Source organism: Accipiter gentilis, unplaced genomic scaffold (assembly GCF_929443795.1).
Source record: "Accipiter gentilis unplaced genomic scaffold, bAccGen1.1, whole genome shotgun sequence".
NCBI lineage: Eukaryota > Metazoa > Chordata > Aves > Accipitriformes > Accipitridae > Astur > Astur gentilis.
In genome coordinates, this window is record NW_026060824.1 from 2524322 (window position 1) to 2547113 (window position 22792).

Below are 22792 nucleotides of genomic sequence, written 5' to 3' on the forward strand. Positions count from 1 at the left end.
ACCAGCACCTCCTCGAGAAAAAAACAACTCTCTCGGCACCCTTGGATGCAGCCCCTATGGTTCCCATGGACTGGTAAGGGTGTAGTTTGCTTGAGTAACCCCGCACTTGATCCCCATCCACTGCTGGTTGTTCTCCTCCAGAATCCTGCCTCACAGCTCAAAGGCCTGGGACACCTTGCTGGTATTAACCGAGGCTGTGATCCAGAGTACCTCAGATCTATGTAGACCTACTCTTCTTCATTTCAGCAGTGGTCCTACCTTATCTCTTTTTCTTCTGTAACAGTTCCCGAAGTATCAAAAGTTCATCCTGGTGCCCTTGAAATCCTTTTTGAGCCTCCACCAAGTTTTGATATGGACTATTGCTGTTCTTGGAGGATGATGTGCTTGAGGACAAGACCACAGTCTGAAAATTCTTGGTCTTTTCATTGATTGGATCATTAAGGGAGTGAGTAAAAACCCCTGTGTGACATGCTTCCTCTTCATGCATTTCCTGCAGCTCTTGGGTGGAGAAGGAGCAGACCTTGCCTCTCTGTTGACTGATGCCTCTGACTGATGGCTTTAGTGTATGGCAAACGGGCACCAAATCACACTCTCTGTGATGCCGTCTGGAGTGTTTGTGATATACCACCCACCCTGAACGGGAATTGCTTTCCTGTAGCTCCTGTGAGGTCCCTGCCAGCCTTGTCATCTCATATACCTCTGTGGCCCTGGAGTTGGACATTAAATAGAGGACAAGCCCTGAATTCTGTTAGGCAGTGTGGGAATGAACATGGGGCACATGCCATTATAGTCAGTGGAGGTATAAAAATTTCAGATGACGGAAAATAGAGAGACGCAGCTCTCGCTATGGTACATGCCTGCAATCGTTCATATGACTACCTGTATCAGGTGCCATGGAAATAAGGAGTAGGAAAAGGTTCTTTTGGCCTTTAGTTGGGCATAAGGTGTCCTGTCACTTGGCCAAGGCAATTTCCCAGCAGGCTCATACATGTTTCCCAAGATGTTGCCCTGTCTCTATGAACTTCTTCATTACAGTTTGCTGTTACCTACATGTACCTTGGACCACCTCTAGCAGTTCAAATGTCACCAGGGATTTGAATCTGAACACCTGACTCCTACCTTTCCTCTCCTTTAATTCAGATGGGAGCTGAGACAAGGAGCTCAGCTGCAGGTGTCTATTTTGCTCACACCTGAAGTGAGGCAAGAGGAATCCCACCTCCTGTGGCTTTGTGGTGTGCATGGGAGGGAGCTGAGCCTCCTTCAAATGCCATGAGTAGAAACGCAGGATGAGATGCCTCCATTGACCCATGGATCCCTTCTCTCAGCAGGGGTAAAGGAGATCCCTGCCTGCCTCTCTCTAGGTATCCTGTCTAACAATAACACTAAAAACTGTGGAATATAGATATAACTTTGTCAGGAGAATTTTATTTCAGGAACGAAATGTCTGTCCCTAGATGAGGTAGTCAACACCAGTGTTTGCTTCAGTCTGTTTCCCAGCAGGTTCCCCTGGAGCCCCAGGGACACCAGGAGGGAGCCCAGAGGGGGCAGAGAAAGGGATGCCTTTGGCTGGTCCTCTGCTGCTGAGCTGGGCTGGGCTCCTGGGCTGGAGGGAGCTCATAGTAAGCAGGCAGCACTGCCGAGAGACAGCTCTGCCCAGGAGCAGCTCCTCTACAAAGTGCAGAAGGGCTGAGGGCAGTGTCTGCATGAATCGATTTGAGAGAAGTGAGGTAGAGAGAGATGCTAAAGGCAGCCTGGGGGGGGAGGACAGAGAAGAGCTGACTTGCAGAAAAATCTTCACAGCCCTGAACAGGGTAAGTGTCTTGCTTCAGGGCAATGCAGCTGTGGTTCCTGGAATGATCTCCTAAAGCTGGCACATCCCACAGCCTATGGGATCTGTCAGGAGGACTCTCACAGTTTCTCCAGTGTAGAAAAAAGCATGCGCTTTGGAGCACAGCTTCCCTGCTGCACCCTCAGAGGGACAGGGCATGTCAGCTGCCTTCACCCGGGGATGGCTGCAGAGTGTGAAGGTGGGTGTGCAGCCAGGGGTGCCCAGGGCTGTCCTTCTGAGCAGGGTCCATTCAGCCCAGGGGGCTGTGTGTTAGGGCAGGAACTCTGCCGCTGGTCAGGGTAAGTACTCAGCCTGCCTGGGGAACTCCAACAGCGGAGTGGGGAGAATCTGTGGGTGGAAGAAGCAACTTGCAGCATGGCAGAGTGCTTTTGCTGACAAGAGGGTGTTGTGTGGATCAGGGCTGCTTGCAGCTCCAGAACATCCCCCAGGACATTTCCGAGGGCACTTTTCAAGGGCAAGGTCAAAGCAAGGATTGCTATAAAGTTAAGGAGTTTTCCTGCATTTGTGTTTTCTGTTTTCCTACTCTTGGGGAGTTTTCAGGAGAAATGGAAAAGGGGCTGTCTTGCTTGAACAGCTCACTGAGACTCCTGAGGTGACACTCTGAGGGGTCAGTAAGTCTGATAGGAGCCTCCTGAAGTAGAGCACAGGGACTGAGAAGAACTGCCTGGCTGTGTTGGTGCCTGGGAGGTGGCATGTACAGCTGGGTAAGGGTAAGTCTTCCCTGACACTTCAGCTGCCGCTGCCTTTGCCTCTCTGAGCCAGACTCCCACAGCATATTCTTTTGATTCTTCACTAGTGTGTGTTATTGCTATAGTTCTCTTGTTCTGGCTGTCTGTTTCTCTTGGATGGGAGTTTCAGCTGCAGAGACACACACTGATCTTGTGGGTACTCCCATGCAGGATCTGTCCATGGGAACAAGGTTACAGGTGTCCAAGCTCTCCTCAAGGCTGTAGGGCTGTGGGCAATGCAGCCTGTGTCATTCTCTAGGAAATGAGCTGACTCTCCCTTCCTGAGATACCATCATCAAGACACTTGGCTATTTTCTTTGGGTGACTTTCAAATATATGTGCTACACTCTAGGATGCAGCTCTGTCCCATAGCCTCTTGGTGTTCCTGAAAGCCCCATGGAAAAGCACAAACACATCATGAGTGAGGAAATGCTGGTGGGTTTGTGAAATGAACCATGTGTGTCCTTGACAAGAAGTGGGGTGCAGAGACCTTGAGAAAGGGGGAGGCACTCACTGTTGGACAGTGGTTCTCTCTGCTTTCAGTTGTGCCTGGAGTCTTTTCAGGTTAATATGGGAATGTGATACCTGCCATCTCGGAATGGACCAAGTCCAGGTTAGCTGGTAACATGACAGAGTGACAGATCACCTCACTCTGCACTAAGCCACAGGCCATACTCTTTCCTCACAGGACTCACTTTATTTTCTCTGAGTAAAGCAGAAGTGATGAGGGTTTCTCAAATCCAAGAAAATCTCTCGGTGAGACAGTGGAGAGTTCTAACCCCCCCACCTCTCACTCAAACACTGTTTTCATTGTTGTTTCTTAGCCCTGGCAGTGCAGATGCTGACAAGCACTTTTACATTAGGAGCAGTTTCATCTGACCAATTCAAACACAAGGACTGAGCCCCCTGGTCGACAAGAAACCCACTGCTACAGAGCAGGGCTAACTCCTTGACAGCCAGTAGGCAGAGGTCCTCCTCCTCATGGCACACCGAGTCAGGACCAGCCAGAGCTCCAACAATGGAGCTGAACATAGATCTCTTTGAAATGAAAATGGTTCAGTAAGCATGCAGTGTGAGAAATGGCTTTGGTTTTGGTCAGAGAATAATGCCCTAACTTGTCACTGTCCTTGCCTCCCTGTTTAGTGCTCCACAGCCAGAGGCAGCACATGTCCAACAGCAGCTCCATCACTGAATTCCTCCTCCTGGCATTTGCAGACACTCAGGAGCTGCAGCTCTTGCACTTCTGGCTCTTCCTGGGACTCTACCTGGCTGCCCTCCTAGCCAACGGCCTCATCATCACCGCCATAGCCTGTGACCACCGCCTCCATACACCCATGTACTTCTTCCTCCTCAACCTCTCCCTCCTTGACTTGGGCTCCATCTCCATCACTGTCCCCAAAGCCATGGCCAACTCCCTCTGGGACACCAGGGCCATCTCCTACCCAGGATGTGCTGCACAGTTCTTTCTGTTTCTGATGTCAGCAGAGTATTTTCTTCTCACTGTCATGGCTTATGAACGCTACGTTGCCATCTGCAAACCCCTGCATTACGGGACCCTCCTGGGCAGCAGAGCTTGTGTCCACATGGCAGCAGCTGCCTGGGGCAGTGGGTTCCTCTTTGCTGTGCTGCACACTGCCAATACATTTTCACTACCCCTCTGCCAAGGCAATGCTGTGGACCAGTTCTTCTGCGAAATCCCCCAGATCCTCAAGCTCACCTGCTCAGATGCCTACTTCAGGGAAGCTTGGGTACTTGCAGTTGGTGTCTCTTTTGCATTTGGGTGTTTTGTTTTCATAGTGCTATCTTATGGGCAGATCTTCAGGGCCGTGCTGAGGGTCCCCTCTGAGCAGGGACAGCACAAACCCTTTTCCACCTGCCTCCCTCATCTCACCGTGGTCTCCTTGTTTGTAAGCACAGTCATGATTGCCTACCTGAAGCCCCCCTCCCTGTCCTCCCGATCCCTGGACCTGGCAGTGGCATTGCTATACTCAGTGGTGCCTCCAGCCTTGAACCCCCTAATCTAAAGCATGAGAAAGCATGAGATCAGGGATGCCCTGAGAAAACTAATCACTGGATAATTTTCAGTAGAAATAAACTGCCTGTTGTCTTCTGCATAGTACTTATCTCATTACAGGCCCAGCCTTTCTTGTGATTTTTTTAGTGTGATTTTGGGGTTGGAATGTGATTTTTGTTTGCTCTTTTTGCTTTGTTTTACTTATTTGAATGTTTTCCACAAAGAAATGTCTGTCTGTCTCTGGTTTCTAATTCTCAACCTATGCAGCTTTTCTGTGACCTGGAGGCTATGCAAATGAAGCGCCGTACCCTCTCTGAGTTTAAATAAAATAGAGGGCCCTGCAGTGACTTGTTTTTCTGAGATCCTTCCTCCAAGACCTTCTCTGCAGCTGCAGGGAGCAGTACCTGTATGCAGAAGGAATGAAGAAGAAGAGTCCTGGCACAGCAGCACTGCCAGGGACCAGCAGAGCTTGGTCTTTCCTGAGCTGCTCTCTTCCCACTTCCATGCTTTCCTTCTGAACCCTTTGGTTTGTGTAAAGCCTCAGTGCTCTTCAAGCATGGTTACAGTCCTGTTGTGTGGCAGGCCTATGAAAATGGGGATGTAGCTAAATTCTGCAGGGAAACCAGCACAGGCATAGGACAGTGTAGGACAGCCTGCAATGGGGATAATCAAGGGCATTGCAGCTGCTGTGACCACCACCAGCCAACACAACTGAGATCTTTATCGTCCCCACCCTGGCTTCTGTCTCTTCCACTGAGGCCCATGAGAAGACACCAGGTCCTTACAGCCCCAGGGCATTCTTGCCTCCTTACCCACCTTCTGTCAAACCTGTCCTGCACTCAGCATTGCACACCCCCACATCCCACTGCTTCTTTGAGGAGCTGCAAGCGTTCTGTGAGGTAACATGTCCCCTTTCCCAGAGGATGGGGGTCAGGGCTTGGCTGTCCTGCTTTCTGAAATACATTAAGGGTTTTCACAGCCACATTCCAAGCATGATTTTCCACCTCTAAGCAGTCCCTGTGACTTTGTCCTTCACCAGCTCCCAGGGATGGTCCCTTTTCTGGTCATTCCCTTCATGACCTTTTCAGGAATGGCCCTCGCTGGAGCCCACTAACATGCTCGGAAACTTGGAGGCCTGCTGCTGACTTTTAATTCTCTAGGGGCTTCTTCAATCTTTGAGGATCTGCAGTTCGGGAAGTCAGCACCAGAGGGCTCATTAACATGCAAAGCACCCTGACAAGTCCAGGTGCTGTGCATCATTTTCCTTTCAGTCTTCAATTCTGATGTGGTTAATTAGAGCAGTTCCAGGAGTGTAATCAAAGTGAAATGCTATGAACACTAAGCAACACCAAAAAGAAAGGGTTTCTTTTTTTCCACGTTATTTTTCTGCTTATACATAGAATCACAGAATCACAGATTTCTAGAATCATTTAGGCTAGAAAACACCTTCAAGATCATCGAGTCCAACCAACCATCATCCATGCCCATTAAACCATGTTATGGAGTACCCCGTCTAAGCGCTCTTTCAATACCTCCAGGGATGGTAAGTCAAACGCTTCCCTGGGCAGCCTATTCCGATGTCTGACAACCCTCTCAGTAACGAAATTTTTCCTAATATCTAACCTAAATCTCCCTTGCTACAACTTGAGGCCATTTCCTCTCATCCTATCTCCAGCCACCTGACAGAAGAGATCATCACCCACCTCACTACAACCCCCCTTTCGGTAGTTGTAGAGAGTGATAAGGTCTCCCCTCAGCCTCCTCTTCTCTAGACTAAACAGCCCCAGCTCCCTCAGCCTCTCCTCATAAGACTTACGCTCCAGACCCCTCACCAATGTGGTTGCCCTCCTCTGAACACACTCCAGCAACTCAATGTCCTTCCTGTAGTGAGGGGCCCAAAACTGAACCCAGTACTCAAGTTGCGGCCTCACCAGTGCCGAATACAGGGGAACAATCACCTCCCTGCTCCTGCTGGCCACACTATTTCTGATACAGGCCAGGATGCCGTTGGCCTGCTTGGCCCCCTGGACACACTGCTGGCTCATATTCAGCTGGCTGTCAACCAACACCCCCAGGTCTTTCTCTGCTGGACAGCTTTCCAGCCACTCTTCCCTAAGTCTGTAGTGCTGCATGGGGTTGCTGAGACCAAAGTGCAGGATGTGGCACTTGGCCTTGTTGACTTCATACAATTGGCCTTGGCCCATCGATCCAGCCTGTCCAGATCTCTCTGTAGAGCCTCCTTACCCTCAAGCAGATTGACCCTGCCTCCCAGCTTGGTGTTGTCTGCAAACTTTCTGAGGGTGCACTCAATCTCCTCATCCAAATCACTGATAAAGATATTAAACAGAATGGGTGCCAACACCGAGACCTGGGGAACACCACTTGTGACCTGGAGCCAGCTGGATTCCACCCCATTCACCACAACCCTCTGGGCTCGTCGATCCAGCCAGTTTTTCACCCAGCAAAGAGTACACTTGTCCAAGCCATGAGACACCAGCTTCTCTAGGAGTTTGCCATGAAAGACAGTGTCAAAGGCCTTGCTGAAGTCAAGGAAGACAACCTCCACAGCCTTCTGCTCATCCACTAGGCAGGTCACCTGCTCATAGAAGGAGATCAGGTTGGCCAAGATCAGGTTGGTCTTTCATAAACCCGTACTGACTGGGCCCGATCCCCTGCTTGTCCTGGACTTGCCATGTGAGTGCTCTTAAAAAAATCCCTTTCCATAATCCTCCCCGGTACCGAGGTCAGGCTGACAGGCCTGTAGGTCCCCGGATCCTCCCTCCGACCCTTCTTGTAAATGGGAGTCACACTGGCAAGCCTCCAGTCCTCTGGGACCTTCCCTGTTGACCAGGAATGCTGATAGATGATGGAGAGTGGCTTGGCAAGGACCTCTGCCAGTTCCCTCAGTACTCTTGGATGGATCCCATCAGGTCCCATAGATTTGTGAGTGTCCAGATGGCGTAGCAGGTCACTAACTATTTCCTCCTGGATTAAGGGGGGTATATTCTGCTCTTCATCCTCACCTTCCAGCTCAGGGGGCAGAGTACCCTGAGGATAACTGGTCTCCCAATTAAATACTGAGGCAAAGAAGGCATTAAGTACCTCGGCCTTTTTCTCATCTCTGGTGGCTACGTTCCATGCTGTATCCATTAAAGGATAGATCTTCTCCTTGGGATTCTTTTACTGTTAACATATTTGTAAAACCATTTTTTGTCGTCCCTTACAATAGTGGCCAAATTGAGTTCTAGCTGAGCTTTTGCCTTTCTAATTTTCTCCCTGTATGATCTAACAAGATCCCTGTACTCCTCCCAGGATGCCCGCCCTTTCTTCCAGAGAAGGTAAACTTCTTTTTTTCTTGATTCCTAGCAAAAGCTCCCTGTTCAGCCAGGACGGTCGTTTTCCTCGGCGGGTCGACTTGTGGCACACGGGAATAATCTGGTCCTGAGCCATTAAGATTTCCTTCTTAACAAATGTCCATCCCTCCTGGACCCCTTTGCCCTTCAGCACCGTCTCCCAAGGGACTCTCTCAACCAGTGCCTCAAAGAGGCCAAAGTTTGCCCTCCAGAAGTCCATAGCAGTGGTTTTGCTGACCACCTTCCTTGCCTCACCAAGAATTGAGAATTCTATCATTTCACTGTCGCTAAACCCAAGATGGCCTCCGACCATCACACCTCCCACCACTCCTTCCCTGTGCGTAAACAATAGATCTAGCAAAGATCCTCCCCTGGTTGGCTCACCTACCACCTGTGTCAGGAAGTTATCTTTCACACACTCCAGGAACCTCCTAGATTGTTTACTCACCGCTGTGTTGTATTTCCTGCAGACGTCTGGAAAGTTAAAATCCCCCACGAGGACAAGGGCACACGATTCTGAGACTACTGCCAGCAGCTTGTAGAATGATTCATCCGTCTCTTCAACCTGGTCAGGTCATCTACAACAGACTTCCGGTACAATATCTGCCTTATTGGCTTTCCCTCTCATCCTCACCCATAAGCACTCCACCTTGTCATCAGAATCGTGTAGCTCTGCACATTCAAAACATTCCCTAACATAGATGGCACCCCACCACCTCTTCTACCTTGCCTATCCCTTCTGAAGAGCTTGTAGCCAGCCATTGCAGCACTCCAGTCATGGGAGTCGTCCCACCATGTTCCCCTGATAGAGACTAAGTCATATCTATCCTGCTGCACGATTTCCAGCTCCTCCTGTTTATCACCCATGCTGCGTGCATTGGCATAGATGAATTTGAGCTGGGTTATCGAATCCACCCCTAACATTGGCATTCTGCCCTCAGGCTCACCTCTGGTGCATCTAGTTTTATTCCTTACCCCCTTCAAACCTAGTTTAAAGCCCTCTCTATGAGTTCCACCATCTCATGAACGAGAATTCTTTTACCCCTGTGAGTTAACTGGAAACCATCTGTCACTAGCAAGTCTGGCACCATGTAGACCTCCCCATGATGAAAAAAAACCAAAATTCCACCAATGGCACCACCTTCTGAGCCACGTATTAACCAGGTGTGTTTTCCTGTTCCTTTCAGTGTATTTCCCTGCCCCTGAAGGGATTGAAGAAAACACTACCTGTGCTCCTGATACTGCCACTAATCGCCCCAGTGCCCTCAAGTCCCTTTTGATGGCCTTTGGATTTCTCTCTGCAATCTCATCACTGCCAACCTGCACAACCAGCAATGGGTAATAATCAGAGGTCTGAAGCAGACCAGGGAGTGCCCTGGTAATGCCTTTTACCCAGGCACCAGGAAGACAGTAGACTTCCCTGTGGGATGGGTCAGGTCTGCATATTGGGCCCTCTGTCCCCCTCAGAAGGGAGTCACCTATGACAATTACCCTCCTTTTCCTCTTTTTTTCCTTTTCTTTTGCCTGACTGAGCCTAGGCACCTCCCTAGATAGGGCTTCATCTACACCCTGATCTTCACTGACCTAGTCCTCAAGTTCCAGAGCCCCATACCTGTTGTGTAGTGGCAACTGCGAAGGTGAGGGAGACCGGGAGGGGATTCGCCTGTGTCCCCAGACAGGGACCTGTATCCATTCCCCTCCATCTCTTAGGTCCCCTCCTGCCTGGTGGCAAGATGGCAGGGGAACCTCCACTTCTTGTGGAGCCTCCATCTGCTGCCTCTGCCTCGGGCATGGTAGGGTGTGGGCCCACCAATCTATCTCCCTCTCACACTCCCTGATACTCCTCAATCTTTCCACTTCCTCCTTCACCTCTATCACCAGGCTGAGCAGATCATTCACCTGGTCACACCTCACACGACGCTGCCCTCCGTCGTCAGTGATAGACTCAGGCAGTTCCTGCAGCCAGAGACCTGGACAGATGCATGTTTGCATGGGAGCTCTGCGTCGCCACATTTTTCCTAGCAATGGCTTTCATCCGAGTGGCAACCATACTTGGGTCTCCCTCTGGGCTGATGCCCACTGCTTGAGTAGCCTTCTCGAGCTGGGAAGAGGGGGGGGCTGTGACCCACCTGCACGCCCTGCCTGCACAAACAGATGCACAAACTGCCACGCCACACCCTTTCTGATGTGCCACGCCCTGTTCGCCACACTTCTGGTCTCTGGTGCTCTTCAGGGCCATTCAAATCTCCCACAGCTCCCCTGGCAATGCCCACACTGCGTCAACCTCTCTCGCAAGAGCTGCCAGCTCTGGATGGGTCCATGTGCTCTTCCCTGGGGGTCCTGGGCCTAGTGAACCTCCCAGTCCACCTCAATCTACTGCTTAGCCGCAGACTTACCATTGCCTCTGGTGACCTCACCGCTGACTGAATGCTGCTGACGGTTACGCTGGTATCCTGTGACCCGGCCTGGGAGGCCCCCACATCCCAGCCCAGCCCAGCAGGATGGCCATGCAGAGTTACTGGGGAAGACTCTGAGATTTCCTCAGAGATGCAAGACACAGGCAACGCCATCTGCAAACATGGAAAGGTAGGACAAAATGCCAACTTCAGAAGAATACGTGCATGGGGACAATATGGAAAAGACCCAAAGAGGATCTCAAAAGAGACCGTGTGGATGAGAGGAACTAGCCAGTGAGCCCAGGAACTACAAAGTGGCTTTTGAGGTTCCAAGCAGAGAGGGAGGGTTGTAGTGGGGAACTCCCTTTCCCCATGGGGTTGTGGGGGATCTCACAGCTACCTGTAAGACCACTGTGGGGTGCAGACTGGTGCTATACACATTTCCTTGTCCTTAGGTTGACAACCTGATTGAATGTTTCAAACAGCTCTGGCTGACTGAGAGAGGGGAGAGGTCAGGAGTGTGCTGACACTTGTCCAGGTCCACCTGAGCCACACCAGCCAAATCCAGTATGCTGCGTGTACGTCCTGTCAAAGGGTGGGGAAGGGGGTGGTGGCAGTGGATGTAAATGTATGGAATCCTGTAGGACCTGAGCAGGATGTAAAGAGGAGGGAATAAGGTGTGAAAATTGTACTGGGTCTGGCTGGGATGGCTTTAATTTTCTTGTTAGCAGCCCCTATGGTGCAGAGCTCTGCCTTGGTGGTCAAAAGAGTGTTGATGGATAACACACTGACATTGTAGCTACTGCTGAGCAGCGCTTGCACAGCATCAAGGCCTTCTCTGTTTCTCACTCTGCCCCTTCTTGACAGCAAGGAGGCTGGGGGTGGCAAGAGGCTGGGAGGGGACAAAGTCAGGACAGCTGACCCCAATGGACCAAAGGGATATTCCACACCATATGACATCATAGTCAGCAATAGAACTAGGGGAGTGCTGGGCATTCTTCAAAGTAGAAGAGGTAATCCACTTATTAAATTGTCTTTACCTCAACCCATGAGATATTTTTCTTGGTTTTGTCCTTCCACTTTCCTCCGCCATCCCACCGGTGGGGAGTGAGCAAGTGGTTGGGTGGAGGCTGCCACACGGGGTCACCCCACCAGACGAGCACGTAGGAAATAAGTTGGTATGTGCTTATGAGGTCACTGGTGCCTGAGTAGACCATAGGCTGGGAGCTGGCACAAGGCTTGTGTAAGTCGTTGTGAGATTACTGATACCTGAGTAGCTGATAGGCCAAGAGTAGGGGTGTGGCTTGTGTCAGAGCTTGCGAGGTCACTTGTGCCTTTGCATCTCTCAGGCAAGCACATAGCAATTAGGTGGATATTTGGTGGTCAGCTCACTGGTGCCTGAGTAGCTGATAGGCAAGAGGAGACATGTGGCTTGGGTATGTACTTGTGTTGTGACTCTTGGATGAAGATCTGATAGGCCAGGACCAAGTGCATGGCCCTTATATGTTCTTGTAAGGCCACCGGAGACAGACTACTGCACCAGAAAGTACCTGGCAAATGGGTGTACACGTACATGGGAGGTCACTGGTGCCTGAGTAGCTGACAGAGCAGGAGCTGGCCCATGGCTTGTGTCTGTGCTTAGGAGGTCACTCCTGCCTGAGTAGCTCATAGGCCTAGAGTAAGCCAATGGCACATGTAGGTGCTTCTATTGTCACTGCTGCCTGAGTAGCTGATAGGGCAGGAGCAGGCCCCTAGTTTGTGTCAGTGGTTTTGAGGTCATTGGTGTCCCAATAGCCAATAGGCCAGGAGCATATCAGATGCAGATACTGTGACATCACTTGAGGCTGAGTAGCAGATAGGCTAGGAGTAGGCACATGGCTGTGTATGGATGAACTTGTGATGTCACTGGTGCCTGGATAGCTGATAGGCCAGGAGCTGGCACATAGCTTGGGTAGGTGCTTCTGGTGTCACCAAAATAATATTCAGACCACAACCAAACATGGCTTTTTGGAAAAACCATCATTAGCAGAAGTCCATCCACCACGCACACACGTGTGGCACTGTAACTCAGGCACACACAGTGGTGGCAGTAGGAGGGGTGTGAGGTCACCGTCAGTATAAATCATGAGCACACAGCAGTGGGCCACCATAGCATTGCCCACTTCCTGAGCCATATTTCTTTTTTGATGAGCTTTGCAATGCATGATAGCCACTTTTTTGGGCAGCTGTACTGCTTCCAGGAGCTTAAGGATTTCTTCAGCATGTTTTATATGTTTTCCTTGGGTGGATAGGAGTCCCCGTTCTTTCCATATGGCTCCATGGATATGGACTACCCCAAAAGTGTATTTGGAGTCGGTCCAGATATTAATATTCTTGTGTTTGGCTAGGTCCAACACTTGGGTTAAAACTATTATTTCTGCTTTTTGTACTGAGGTACCCAGGCAAGGGCTTTGGACTCTCTTACCTGATCTGCAGTGGTTACCACATACCCTGCTCTGCAGACGCCTTGTCGAACAAAGCTACTTCTGTCTGTGCACCAGGAAAGTTCAGCATCTTCCAGCGGCTCCTCCTTTAGATCTGGTCAGCTTGAATAGACCGCTTCAATTGTTTCCAGGCACTCATGTGATACCAGTTCTCCTGTGGTTTCGCTAAGGAAAATGCTGGATTGACAATGTTAGTAACCATTATTTCCACATCATCCTATTTAAGGAATCTTTGTGGTGAGACCCAGTGCCCCCCTTTTACCTGTAATACAGTAGATACCGTATGAGATATCAACACTATAATCTTTTGGCCCAATGTAAATTTACGAGCTTCTTGAATATGTAGCACCTATGCTGCTACCACCCTTAAGCAGCTAGGCCAACCTTTACTTACTTCATCAAGTTGTTTGGAGAAATACGTCACTGCCCTTCTATATGCTCCCAAGGTTTGGGCTAGGATTCCCAGGGCTATTCCCTGCTTCTCATGCGAGAATAGCCAGAAAGGCTTAGTAATATCTGGTAACCCCAAAGCAGGAGCGTCCATTAATTTCCTTTTCAGTTGCTGGAATGCTCTTTCTGCTTCCCCATTCGAGGTGAGGTCTTTTGGATTAGATTTCAACAGGTCGTAGAGTGGCCTCACCAAGAGTCCATAGTTATATATCCATAGGCGACACTGTCCCGTCATCCCTAAAAACGTGCAGAGTTTTTTAGCTGTCTGCGGTCAAGGAGTCTGACAGATGGCCTCCTTTCTTGCTGTTCCTAGGGTCCTTTGGCCAGCAGTTATCTCGTATCCGAGGTAAGTTACCTGCTGCTGAGCCACTTGGGCTTTCTGTGGAGAGACTCGATAACCATTAAGTCCAAGGAAATTGAACAGACTGATTGTCCATACTATACACAGTTCTTTTGTTTCAGTGGCTATCAATAGATCATCTACACATTGTAATACTACCCCAGTTCCATATGGTCAGCCATATCCAGGCGAAGAAAGAACTGTTCTCTGTTGAGGGCTTTTCAGACATTCTTCATCCCTCTGTCATCTCCACCAGAGGCTATCCTGTGGTGTCCCACACCTTCACCTCTGCCTTTATAGGCTGTAGACATAGAATCATGGAGTCATACAAACATTTGGTTTGGAAAAGACCCTTCAGATTATTGAGTCCAACTATTAACCTAACAGTACCAAGTCCACCGCTAAACCATGTCTCTAAGTGCCACACCTACATGTCCTTTAAATACCTCTAGGGATGGTGACTCAACCACTTCCCTGGGCAGCCTGTTCCAATGCTTAATAACCCTCTCAGTGAAGAAATTTTTCCTAATATCAAATCTGAACCTCCTTTGGCATAACTTGAGGCCATTTGCTCTTGTCCTATCACTTGCTACTTTGGAGAAGAGACTGACATCCACCTCGTTACAACCCAAGCTCTTAGCCTCTTCTGACAGCACATGTGTGCCAGCCCTGACCACCTTAGTGTCCCTCCACTGAACTTTCTCCAGTTTGCCAGTCTCCCTCTGTCATTGTTGGGGGTAAAAAACTAGAGAAGTAATCTGGATGTGGTTTAAAAAGTGCTGAGGAGAGGGGGATAATCCCTTCCACTGACTGTGCTCCTGCTATCGCAGTCCAGGATGCAGTTGGCCACCTTTGCTGATGGCTCATGTTTTGCCTAGTGAAACCCAGGGACCACCAGAATCTTTCCCACAGAGCTGCTTCCCATGCAGGCAGTCCCTGGCCTCTGTCATTGCAGGGGCTTTGTCCACCTCAAGGACAGGACTTTAGCTTATGTTCCTAGTGGCCCATCCATTGGTCACCGGAAACTGTGCAATGTCAGCCCTGACATCAGTGTAGTGTCTGCTTTCCTCAAAATGGTGTCATCTACAAATGCTCTGAAAAAGCACTCTATCATCTCCTCCGGGTCATTCTAAACATGTTAAACAGGGCAGGAGTCAACATAGACCCCTGCAGGACCCTACTAGCTAGATGCCTCCAGACAGAGTACCAGGCATGGACCATGTCCCTCTGAGCCCAACTGTCCAGCTGTTTTTTTAACCGCTTACGTACCCACCCACGCAGACTGTAATATGCTAATCTGGACACAAGATGGGGAGGATGCTAAATGCCTTTCTGACTTCCAGGTAAAAGAGAGCACTCTCTCCCTCGCTCCAGCTATCTGGTCCTTTCATTACAGAAAGCACAGAGGATGGCCAGGTACCACCTCCCCTGGGTAAATCCAGGCACCTTCTCTTTCACACACCCAGAAATGGGATCTGAGTGGACACACTCTGGGGGACAGCCTTTAGCTCCCCTGCTCATCCTTTGGCCATTTTTGAAAGGTGCAGGCAACTTTAGAGTGCTGCCAGCCATCAGGTAATTCCCTCAGTCTCCATGACCTTTCAAAGGCAATGGAGAGTGACCTCACTGTGACATTGGCTTGCCCTCTCAGCTCCCTCGGCTGCCACCTCACCTGTCCCATAGACTGTCAAGGATTGCATTTGCTCAGGGACCCCTGATTTGATCCACATCCATTGCTGGTTGTTCCCCTCAAGCCAGAGGCCTGGGAGACCTTGCTGGGGAAGACTGAGGCAAAGAGGACATGGAGTATCTCAGATCTACCTACACTTGTTATTACTAAACTCAGCAGTGGCCACACAGTATCTTTGTTTCTCCTTTTACAGTTCCAGAAGGAGTAAACATTCATTATGGTGCCCTCAAATTGCCTTTCAGTTTAGATTGAATTGTGGTCTGGACTGTTGCTGAGCTTGGAGGATGCTGTTCTTGAAAACCAGCTGTAATGAGCTCCAGGCAGCAGCTACGTGGGTAGAGAGTGTGAGGGAGCTGCTCCAAGAAATGCCATGAGAGGGGGGATTTGGGGACCTCCCTGCCATCCCCTGCAGTTCAGACCACTTCCCTGGAGCAAGCCCTTGGACTCCTCTCCCACCCAGCAGAGCCTCTGTCCCCAGGGCCACGGGGTCTAGGGCTTGAATCACCTCCTCTGCAGCTGGACTTCCAGTCTAGAAGTGCACGCGTCCTACAATCAATACACAACAAACATGCTAAAAGTGAGGTGGAGAGCACAGCTGGGTAAGGAGAAGGCTTCAGCACATGCCTGTCTGCCTTTCTCCCCTTGCTTCATTTTTTCAGAGCGTAGTCATATTACTCCTTTTTTTCCCCACCTGTCTGCCGTATTCTTGATCTCTGGAGTTGGCGTGGGGATGTGGGTCAGCTTCTATTCTGACTCTGAATCTGGGAGTCCTGCCCCGGAGATGTCCTCATGGAAATGAGGTGTCTAAGCTGTATTATAAATAGTCAGGGAGCATGTCATTTGTTGGTAGGGTTGGGGAAAGAGCTGACTTCTTCCTCATTCTGCTCAGAGAGGGAGATTTCTATGAGAAATGGCATGGGGTTGTCCTCGGAGAAGTCTCACCTCATGTCACTGCCTTTTACTCCTTGAACTGGTGCCCATGCTTAGAGGAAGAAAATGTCCAACAGCAGCTTTATCACTGAGTTGCTCCTCCTGGCATTTGCAGACAAGGAGGAGCTACAGCTCTTGCACTTCTGGCTCTTCCTGGGCATCTACCTGGCTGCCCTGTTGGCCAACGGCCTCATCATCACCGCTGTAGTCTGCAACCACCATCTTCACACCCCCATGTACTTCTTTCTCCTTAACCTCTCCCTCCTCGACCTGGGCCCCACCTCTACCACTCTCCCCAAAGCTATGGCCAGTTCCCCTGCGGGACACAAGGGCATACCAAAGGCGTGCTGCCCAGGACTTTTTTGGTTTGTTTGTTTTCTCTGCTACAACAGAGTTTCATCTTCTCACTGGCATGGCGTACGACCGCTATATTGCCATCTGCAGGCCTCTGCACTACGGGACCCTCCTGGGCAGCAGAGCTTCTGCCAACATGGCAGCAGGCGCCTGGGGTAGTGGTTTCCTTTATGCTGTGCTGCACACAGCCCATACATTTCACTACCCCTCTGCCAAGGCACTGCTCTGGACCAGTTCTTCTGTGAAATCCCCCAGGTCCTCAAGCTCTCTTGCTCTTATTTCTGTCTCAGGAAAGCTGGGCTTCTCACCTTAGTGACATTTTTGCTTTTGGATGTTTTGTTTCTATTGTGCTGTCCTATGGGCAGATCTTCAGGGCTGTGCTGCAGATCCCCTCTGAGCAGGGACTGGACAAAGCCTTTTCCACCTGCTTCCCTCAACTCACCGTGGTCTCCCTCTTTATCAGCACTGGCACGTTTGCCTACCTGAAGCCCCCCTCCATCTCCTCCCCAACCATCGACCTGCTGGTCTCATTTCTGTACTCGGAGGTGCCTCCAGCAGTGAACCCCCTCATCTAGAGCATAAGGAACAAGAAGCTGAAAGACGCCATTAAGAAACTGATTTCATGCTCATTTTTCAATTGTGAAAAAACTACTAACTCTCTTGACAAATGATTAACAAAGTATCTGATTCCAGACTGTTTTGGGCTCTTTTTTGTTTGTTTGTTTAGGGTGGCTTTTTTTTTTTTTTCTCTTTGTTTGTTTTGTTCTGTTGTTCTGTTTTTAATATCATTAATATTATCACCATTATGGCTGTTGTTACTGTCATTCATGATTATTATGTTATATACACAAATGTTTGGATTTGTGTCACTTCATCGGAGGCATGAACCTACTTTGTCTCACCTGGTTCCCTTATAAAAGTGTTTAACAGTGGCTCGGAGCTGGTCTCTTTCATAGCATCTCTGTAATTATATGGGATCCCCGCGGCGCACTGCTTTCAGGTGAGGCTCGTTCCACAAAGAGGCCTGAGGAACTGCACCTATGAAGTTCCTCTTCCTCCATGTTTTCTGGAGTAAAAAGCTCAGGGTTTGAAGCCTTTTAAAGACATAGGACTGGGTTTAGGAGTCACCATTCAGTGTCTGGTGACAGGTAAGTTGATGAGTGTAACTGAGGGATGTACCCAGGGCTTTCCCACAGGTGACGTTGCAGACACCCATACTCTAGGAGGGGTATCTGGAGCTGCCTGGAGAGCATGGTGATTCTCCAGTGTCAGCATGTTGCTGGGGTGGGGTGGAGATGGTAGTGGTCTTCAAAAGTGGGGTTCAGGACCTAAAGTGCCGGTGTGATGGGTTGACCCTGGCTGGATGCCAGGGGCCCACCAAAGTCGTTCTATCACTCCCCCTCCTCAGTTGGACAGCGGAGAGGAAATATAATAAAGGGCTTGTGGGTCGAGATAAGGACAGGAGAGATCAACTCACCAAATACTGTCACAGGCAAAACCAGACTCAGCTTGGGGAAAATTAAATCAATTTATTACAAATCAACCAGAGTAGGGTAATGAGAAATAAAACCAAATCTTAGAACACCTTCCCTCCACCCCTCATTTCTTCCCGGCCACAAATTCACTCCCGGATTCTCTACCATCCCCACCCCCAGTGGCACAGGGGGGCGGGGAATGGGGTTTATGGTCAGTTCATCACACGTTATTTTCTGCCACTTCATCATCTTCAGGGGCAGGACACATCACACTCTTCCACTGCTTCAGCGTGGGGTCCCTCCCACAGGAGACAGACACAACACAGGGTGCTGCAGAGCTCTGGGCACTCACCCCACAGCCTCAGACCCTCTGAAGAGTACAGCAGCTCCTCGGGGGTGGAGAGGGGTGAGACCTGGCAGTGGGGGGCATCTGTGGCACAAGACCTGAGGAGATTCCCTTCTATTATGGAAATATTGCAATGGAGGCCAGCTCTGTGTCACACAAGTGCCCACTGCCTGTCCTTGCCTACGGTCACAGGCCTGCCACACAGCAGGACTCTAACCATGCTTGAAGAGCACTCAGGCCTTACACCAACCAAAGGGTTCAGAAGGAGAGCATGGAAGTGGGAAGAGAGCAGCTCAGGAAAGACCAAGCGCTGGTGCTCCCTGGCAGTGCTAATGTGTTGGGACTCTTTTCTTCTTCCCCTCTGCACACAGCCACTGCTCCCTGCAGCTGCAGAGAAGGTCTTGGAGGGAGGATCTCAGAAAAACCAGTCAATGCAGGGCCCTTTATTTTGCTTAAACTCACAGAGAGTACAGCTCTTCATTTGCACATCTTCCAGGTCACAGAAAGCCTGGATATATTGTGAATTAGAATCCAGAGAAAGACAGACATTTCTTTGTGGAAAGCATTCAAATAAATTAAGGAAAGCAAGAAGAGCAAAGAAAAATTACATTCAAACCCCCAAACCACCGTAAAAGAAACCAGAAGAAAGGCTGGGCCTATAATGAGATAAGTACTATGCAGAAGACAAGAGGCAGTTTATTCGTTTGGAAAAACATGCAGTGATTAGTTTTCTCAGGGCATCCTTGATCTCATGGTTTCTCATGCTGTAGATGAGGGGGTTCAAGGCTGGAGGCACCACTGAGTACAGAACTGCCACCGCCAGTTCCAGGGATGGGGAGGAGATAGAGGGGGGCTTCAGGTAGGCAAACATGGCAGTACTTACAAACAAGGAGACCACAGCGAGGTGAGGGAGGCAGGTGGAAAAGGCTTTGTGCCGTCCCTGCTCAGAGGGAATCCTCAGCACAGCCCTGAAGATCTGCCCATAGGACAGCACAATGAAAACAAAACACCCAAATGCAAAACAGACAGAAACTACAAGTACCCCAGCTTCCCTGAGGTAAGTACCTGAGCAGGCGAGCTTGAGGATCTGGGGGATTTCACAGAAGAACTGGTCCACAGCATTGCCTCGGCAGAGGGGTAGTGAAAATGTATTGGCAGTGTGCAGCACAGCATAGAGGAACCCACTGCCCCAGGCAGCTGCTGCCATGTGGACACAAGCTCTGCTGCCCAGGAGGGTCCCGTAGTGCAGGGGTTTGCAGATGGCAACATAGCGGTCATAGGCCATGACAGTGAGAAGAAAATACTCTGCTGAGATCAAAAAGATGAACAGAAAGACCTGTGCAGCGCATCCTGCATAGGAGATGTCCCTGGTGTCCCAGAGGGAGTTGGCCATAGCTTTGGGGACAGTGGTGGAGATGGAGCCCAAGTCAAGGAGGGAGAGGTTGAGGAGGAAGAAGTTCATGGGTGTGTGGAGGCGGTGGTCACAGGCTACGGTGGTGATGATGAGGCCGTTGGCCAGGAGGGCAGCCAGGTAGATGCCGAGGAAGAGCCAGAAGTGCAAGAGCTGCAGCTCCCGTGTATCTGCAAGTGCCAGGAGGAAGAACTGGGTGATGGAGCTGCTGTTGGACATCTGCTGCCTCTGGGTGTGGAGCACTGAACAAGGAGGCAAGGGCAGAGACAAGTTTGGGCATTATTCTCTGACCAAAATCAAAGCCATTTGCCATAGTACATGTTCACCGCATTTTTTTCCATTTCAAAGAGATCTCTGTTAAGCTCTGTGGGTGGAGCTCCTGTTGTTGCTGGCTGCATGTCTCATGAAAAGCAGGACCTCTGTGTACTGGCTGCCAAAGAGTCAGCCCTGTTCCGTAGCAGCGGTTTTCGTGGAATGGTGTCCATTAGGGTGTCAGTCCTGGTGTTTGAATTGGTCAGATGAAACTGCTCCTAATGTAAAAGTGCTTGTCAGCATCTGCACTTCCAGGGCTAAGAAACCACAATCAAAACAGAAGAGTGAGAAGTGGGTGGGTTAGAGCTTTCCCCTATCTCACCTGGAGTTTTTCTTGTATTTCAGAAACCCTCATCATTTCTGCTTCAGTCGGAGAAAATAAAGTGTGTCCTGTGAGGCAAGAGGATTGCCTGTGGCTTAGTGCAGACAGAGGGTAGCTTTTCTGTCACTCTGTCTTGTTGCCAGGTACCTTGAGATAGCTCCTTTCTGAGATGGAGTGTATTCACACCCTGTGTTAGCCTGTAAAGACTACAGGCACTCCTGAAAGCAGAAAGACCCACTGTCCAACACCAAGTGACTCCCCCTGTCTCAAGGTCTCTGCACCTCATCTCTTGCCAAGGACACACATGGTTCATTTCACAAACCCAGCAGTATTTCCTCACTCATGGTGTCTCTGTGCTTCTCCATAGGGAATTCAAAAATACCAGGACGCTATGGGACAGAACTGCATCCTGGAGGGCAGCTCAGAGCTTGGAAGGACACCCCAAGAAAATAGCCAAGTGTCCTGATGATGGTATCTCAGGAAGGGAGAGTCAGCTCATTTCCTAGGGAATGACACAGGCTGCATTGCCCACAGCTTGAAGGAGAGCTTGGAGACCTGTAACCTTGTTCCCATGGACACAGCTGCATGGGAGGACCCACAAGATCAGTGTGTGGCTCTGCAGCTGAAACTCCCACCCCAGAGAATCAGACAGCCAGAACAAGATTACAATAGCAATAACACAGACTAGTGGAGAATCAAGGAAAAATGCAGTGATTGAGTGGCTCAGAGAGGCAAATGCAGAGGCAGCTGGGCAGTCAAGAAAGAGTTACCCTTACCCAGCTGTACGTGCCACCTCCCAGGCACCAACACAGCCAGGCAGTTCTTCTCAGTCCCTGTGCTCTACTTCAGGAGGCTCCTATCAGACTTACTGATCCCTCAGAGTTACAGCTCAGGAGTGTCAGTGAGCTGTTCAAGCACGGCAGCACCGTTTCAATTTCTCCTGAAAATTCCCCAAGAGTAGGAAACTGAAAACACAGGCTCAGGAAAGCTCCTTATGTTTATAGCAATCCCTGCTTTGACCTTGCTCTTGAAAAGTGCCCTTGGAAACGTCCTGGGGATGATCTGGACCTGTGAGCAGCCCTGATCCACACAGCACCCTCTTGTCCGCAAAAGGACCCTGCCCTGCTGCAAGATGCTTCTTCCACCCACAGCTTCTCCCCACTCCGCTGTTCGAGTTCCCCAGGCAGGCTGAGTACTTACCCTGACCAGCGGCAGAGTCCCTGCCCCAGCACACAGCCCCCTGGCCGCAAGGACCCTGCTCAGAAGGACAGCCCTGGGCACCCCTGGCTGCACACCCACCTTCACACTCTGCAGCCATCCCCGGGTGAAGGCAGCTGACATGCCCTGTCCCTCTGAGGGTGCAGCAGGGAAGCTGTGCTCCAAAGTGCATCCTTTTTCTCTACACTGGAGAAACTGTAAGAGTCCTCCTGAGAGGTTCTCTAGGCTGTGGGATGTGCCAGCTTTAGGAGGTCATTCCAGGAACCACAGCTGCATTGCCCTGCATCAAGACACTTACCCTGTTAAGGCGATGAAAAACTGTCTCCAAGTCAGCTCTTCTCTGTCCTCCCACCCCAGACTGCCTTTAACGTCTCTCTCTGCCTCACTTCTCTGCCCTCGGTGCCTGCAGGCAGTGCCCTCAGCCCTGCTGCGCTTTGCAGAGGAGCTGCTCCTGGGCAGAGCTGTCTCTCGGCAGTGCTGCCTGCTTGCCATGAGCTCCCTCCAGCCCTGGAGCCCAGCCCAGCTCAGCAGCAGAGGACCAGCCCAAGGCAGCCCTTTCTCTGCCCCCTCTGGGCTCCCTCCAGGAGTCCCTGGGGCTCCAGGGGAACCTGCTGGGAAACAGGCTGAAGCAAACACTGTTGTGGCCTCCCTCAGCTAGGGAAAGACACTTCTTTCCTGAAATAAAATTCTCCTCTCAGAGACAAAGTTACACCTACATGCCATATTTTTTGGTCCTATTGTTACACAGGACACCCAGAGAGAGTCAGGGAGCGATCTCCTTTCCCCCCGCTGAGGGAAGGGATCTAGGGGTCAATGTTGGCATTTCATCCTGTGTTACTACTGATTGTATTTGAAGAAGGCTCAGCTCCCTCCCATGCACACCACAAAGCCACAGGAGGTGGGATTCCTTTTGCCTCAGTTCAGGTGTGAGCAAAATAGACACCTGCATGGGAGCTCCTTGTCTCAGCTTCCATCTGAATTAATGGAGAGCAAAGGCAGGAGTCAGGTGTTCAGAGGCAAAACCCTGGTGACATTTGCACTGCCAGAGGTGGTCCAAGATACATGTAGGTAGCAGCAAACTGTAATGCAGAAGTTCATAGACACAGGTCAACATCTTGGGA

The 22792-nt window shown here is 50.3% G+C and overlaps 2 protein-coding genes across 2 annotated transcripts; one reads left to right on the forward strand and one right to left on the reverse strand.

Annotated features, from left to right (window-relative positions):
* The first annotated feature begins 3743 nt into the window (after positions 1 to 3743).
* On the forward strand, positions 3744 to 4601 carry LOC126036819 (olfactory receptor 14C36-like). Its single transcript, XM_049797027.1, has one exon. The coding sequence runs from the start codon at positions 3744 to 3746 to the stop codon at positions 4599 to 4601; it is 858 nt and encodes a 285-aa protein (XP_049652984.1).
* A 14480-nt stretch (positions 4602 to 19081) lies between these two features.
* LOC126036833 (olfactory receptor 14C36-like) lies at positions 19082 to 20083 on the reverse strand (the record flags this gene model as incomplete). Its single annotated transcript, XM_049797044.1, has 1 exon — positions 19082 to 20083. A coding segment is annotated over one exon (1002 nt), but the record flags the coding sequence as incomplete, so codon positions are not given.
* Between the last annotated feature and the right edge of the window lie 2709 nt (positions 20084 to 22792).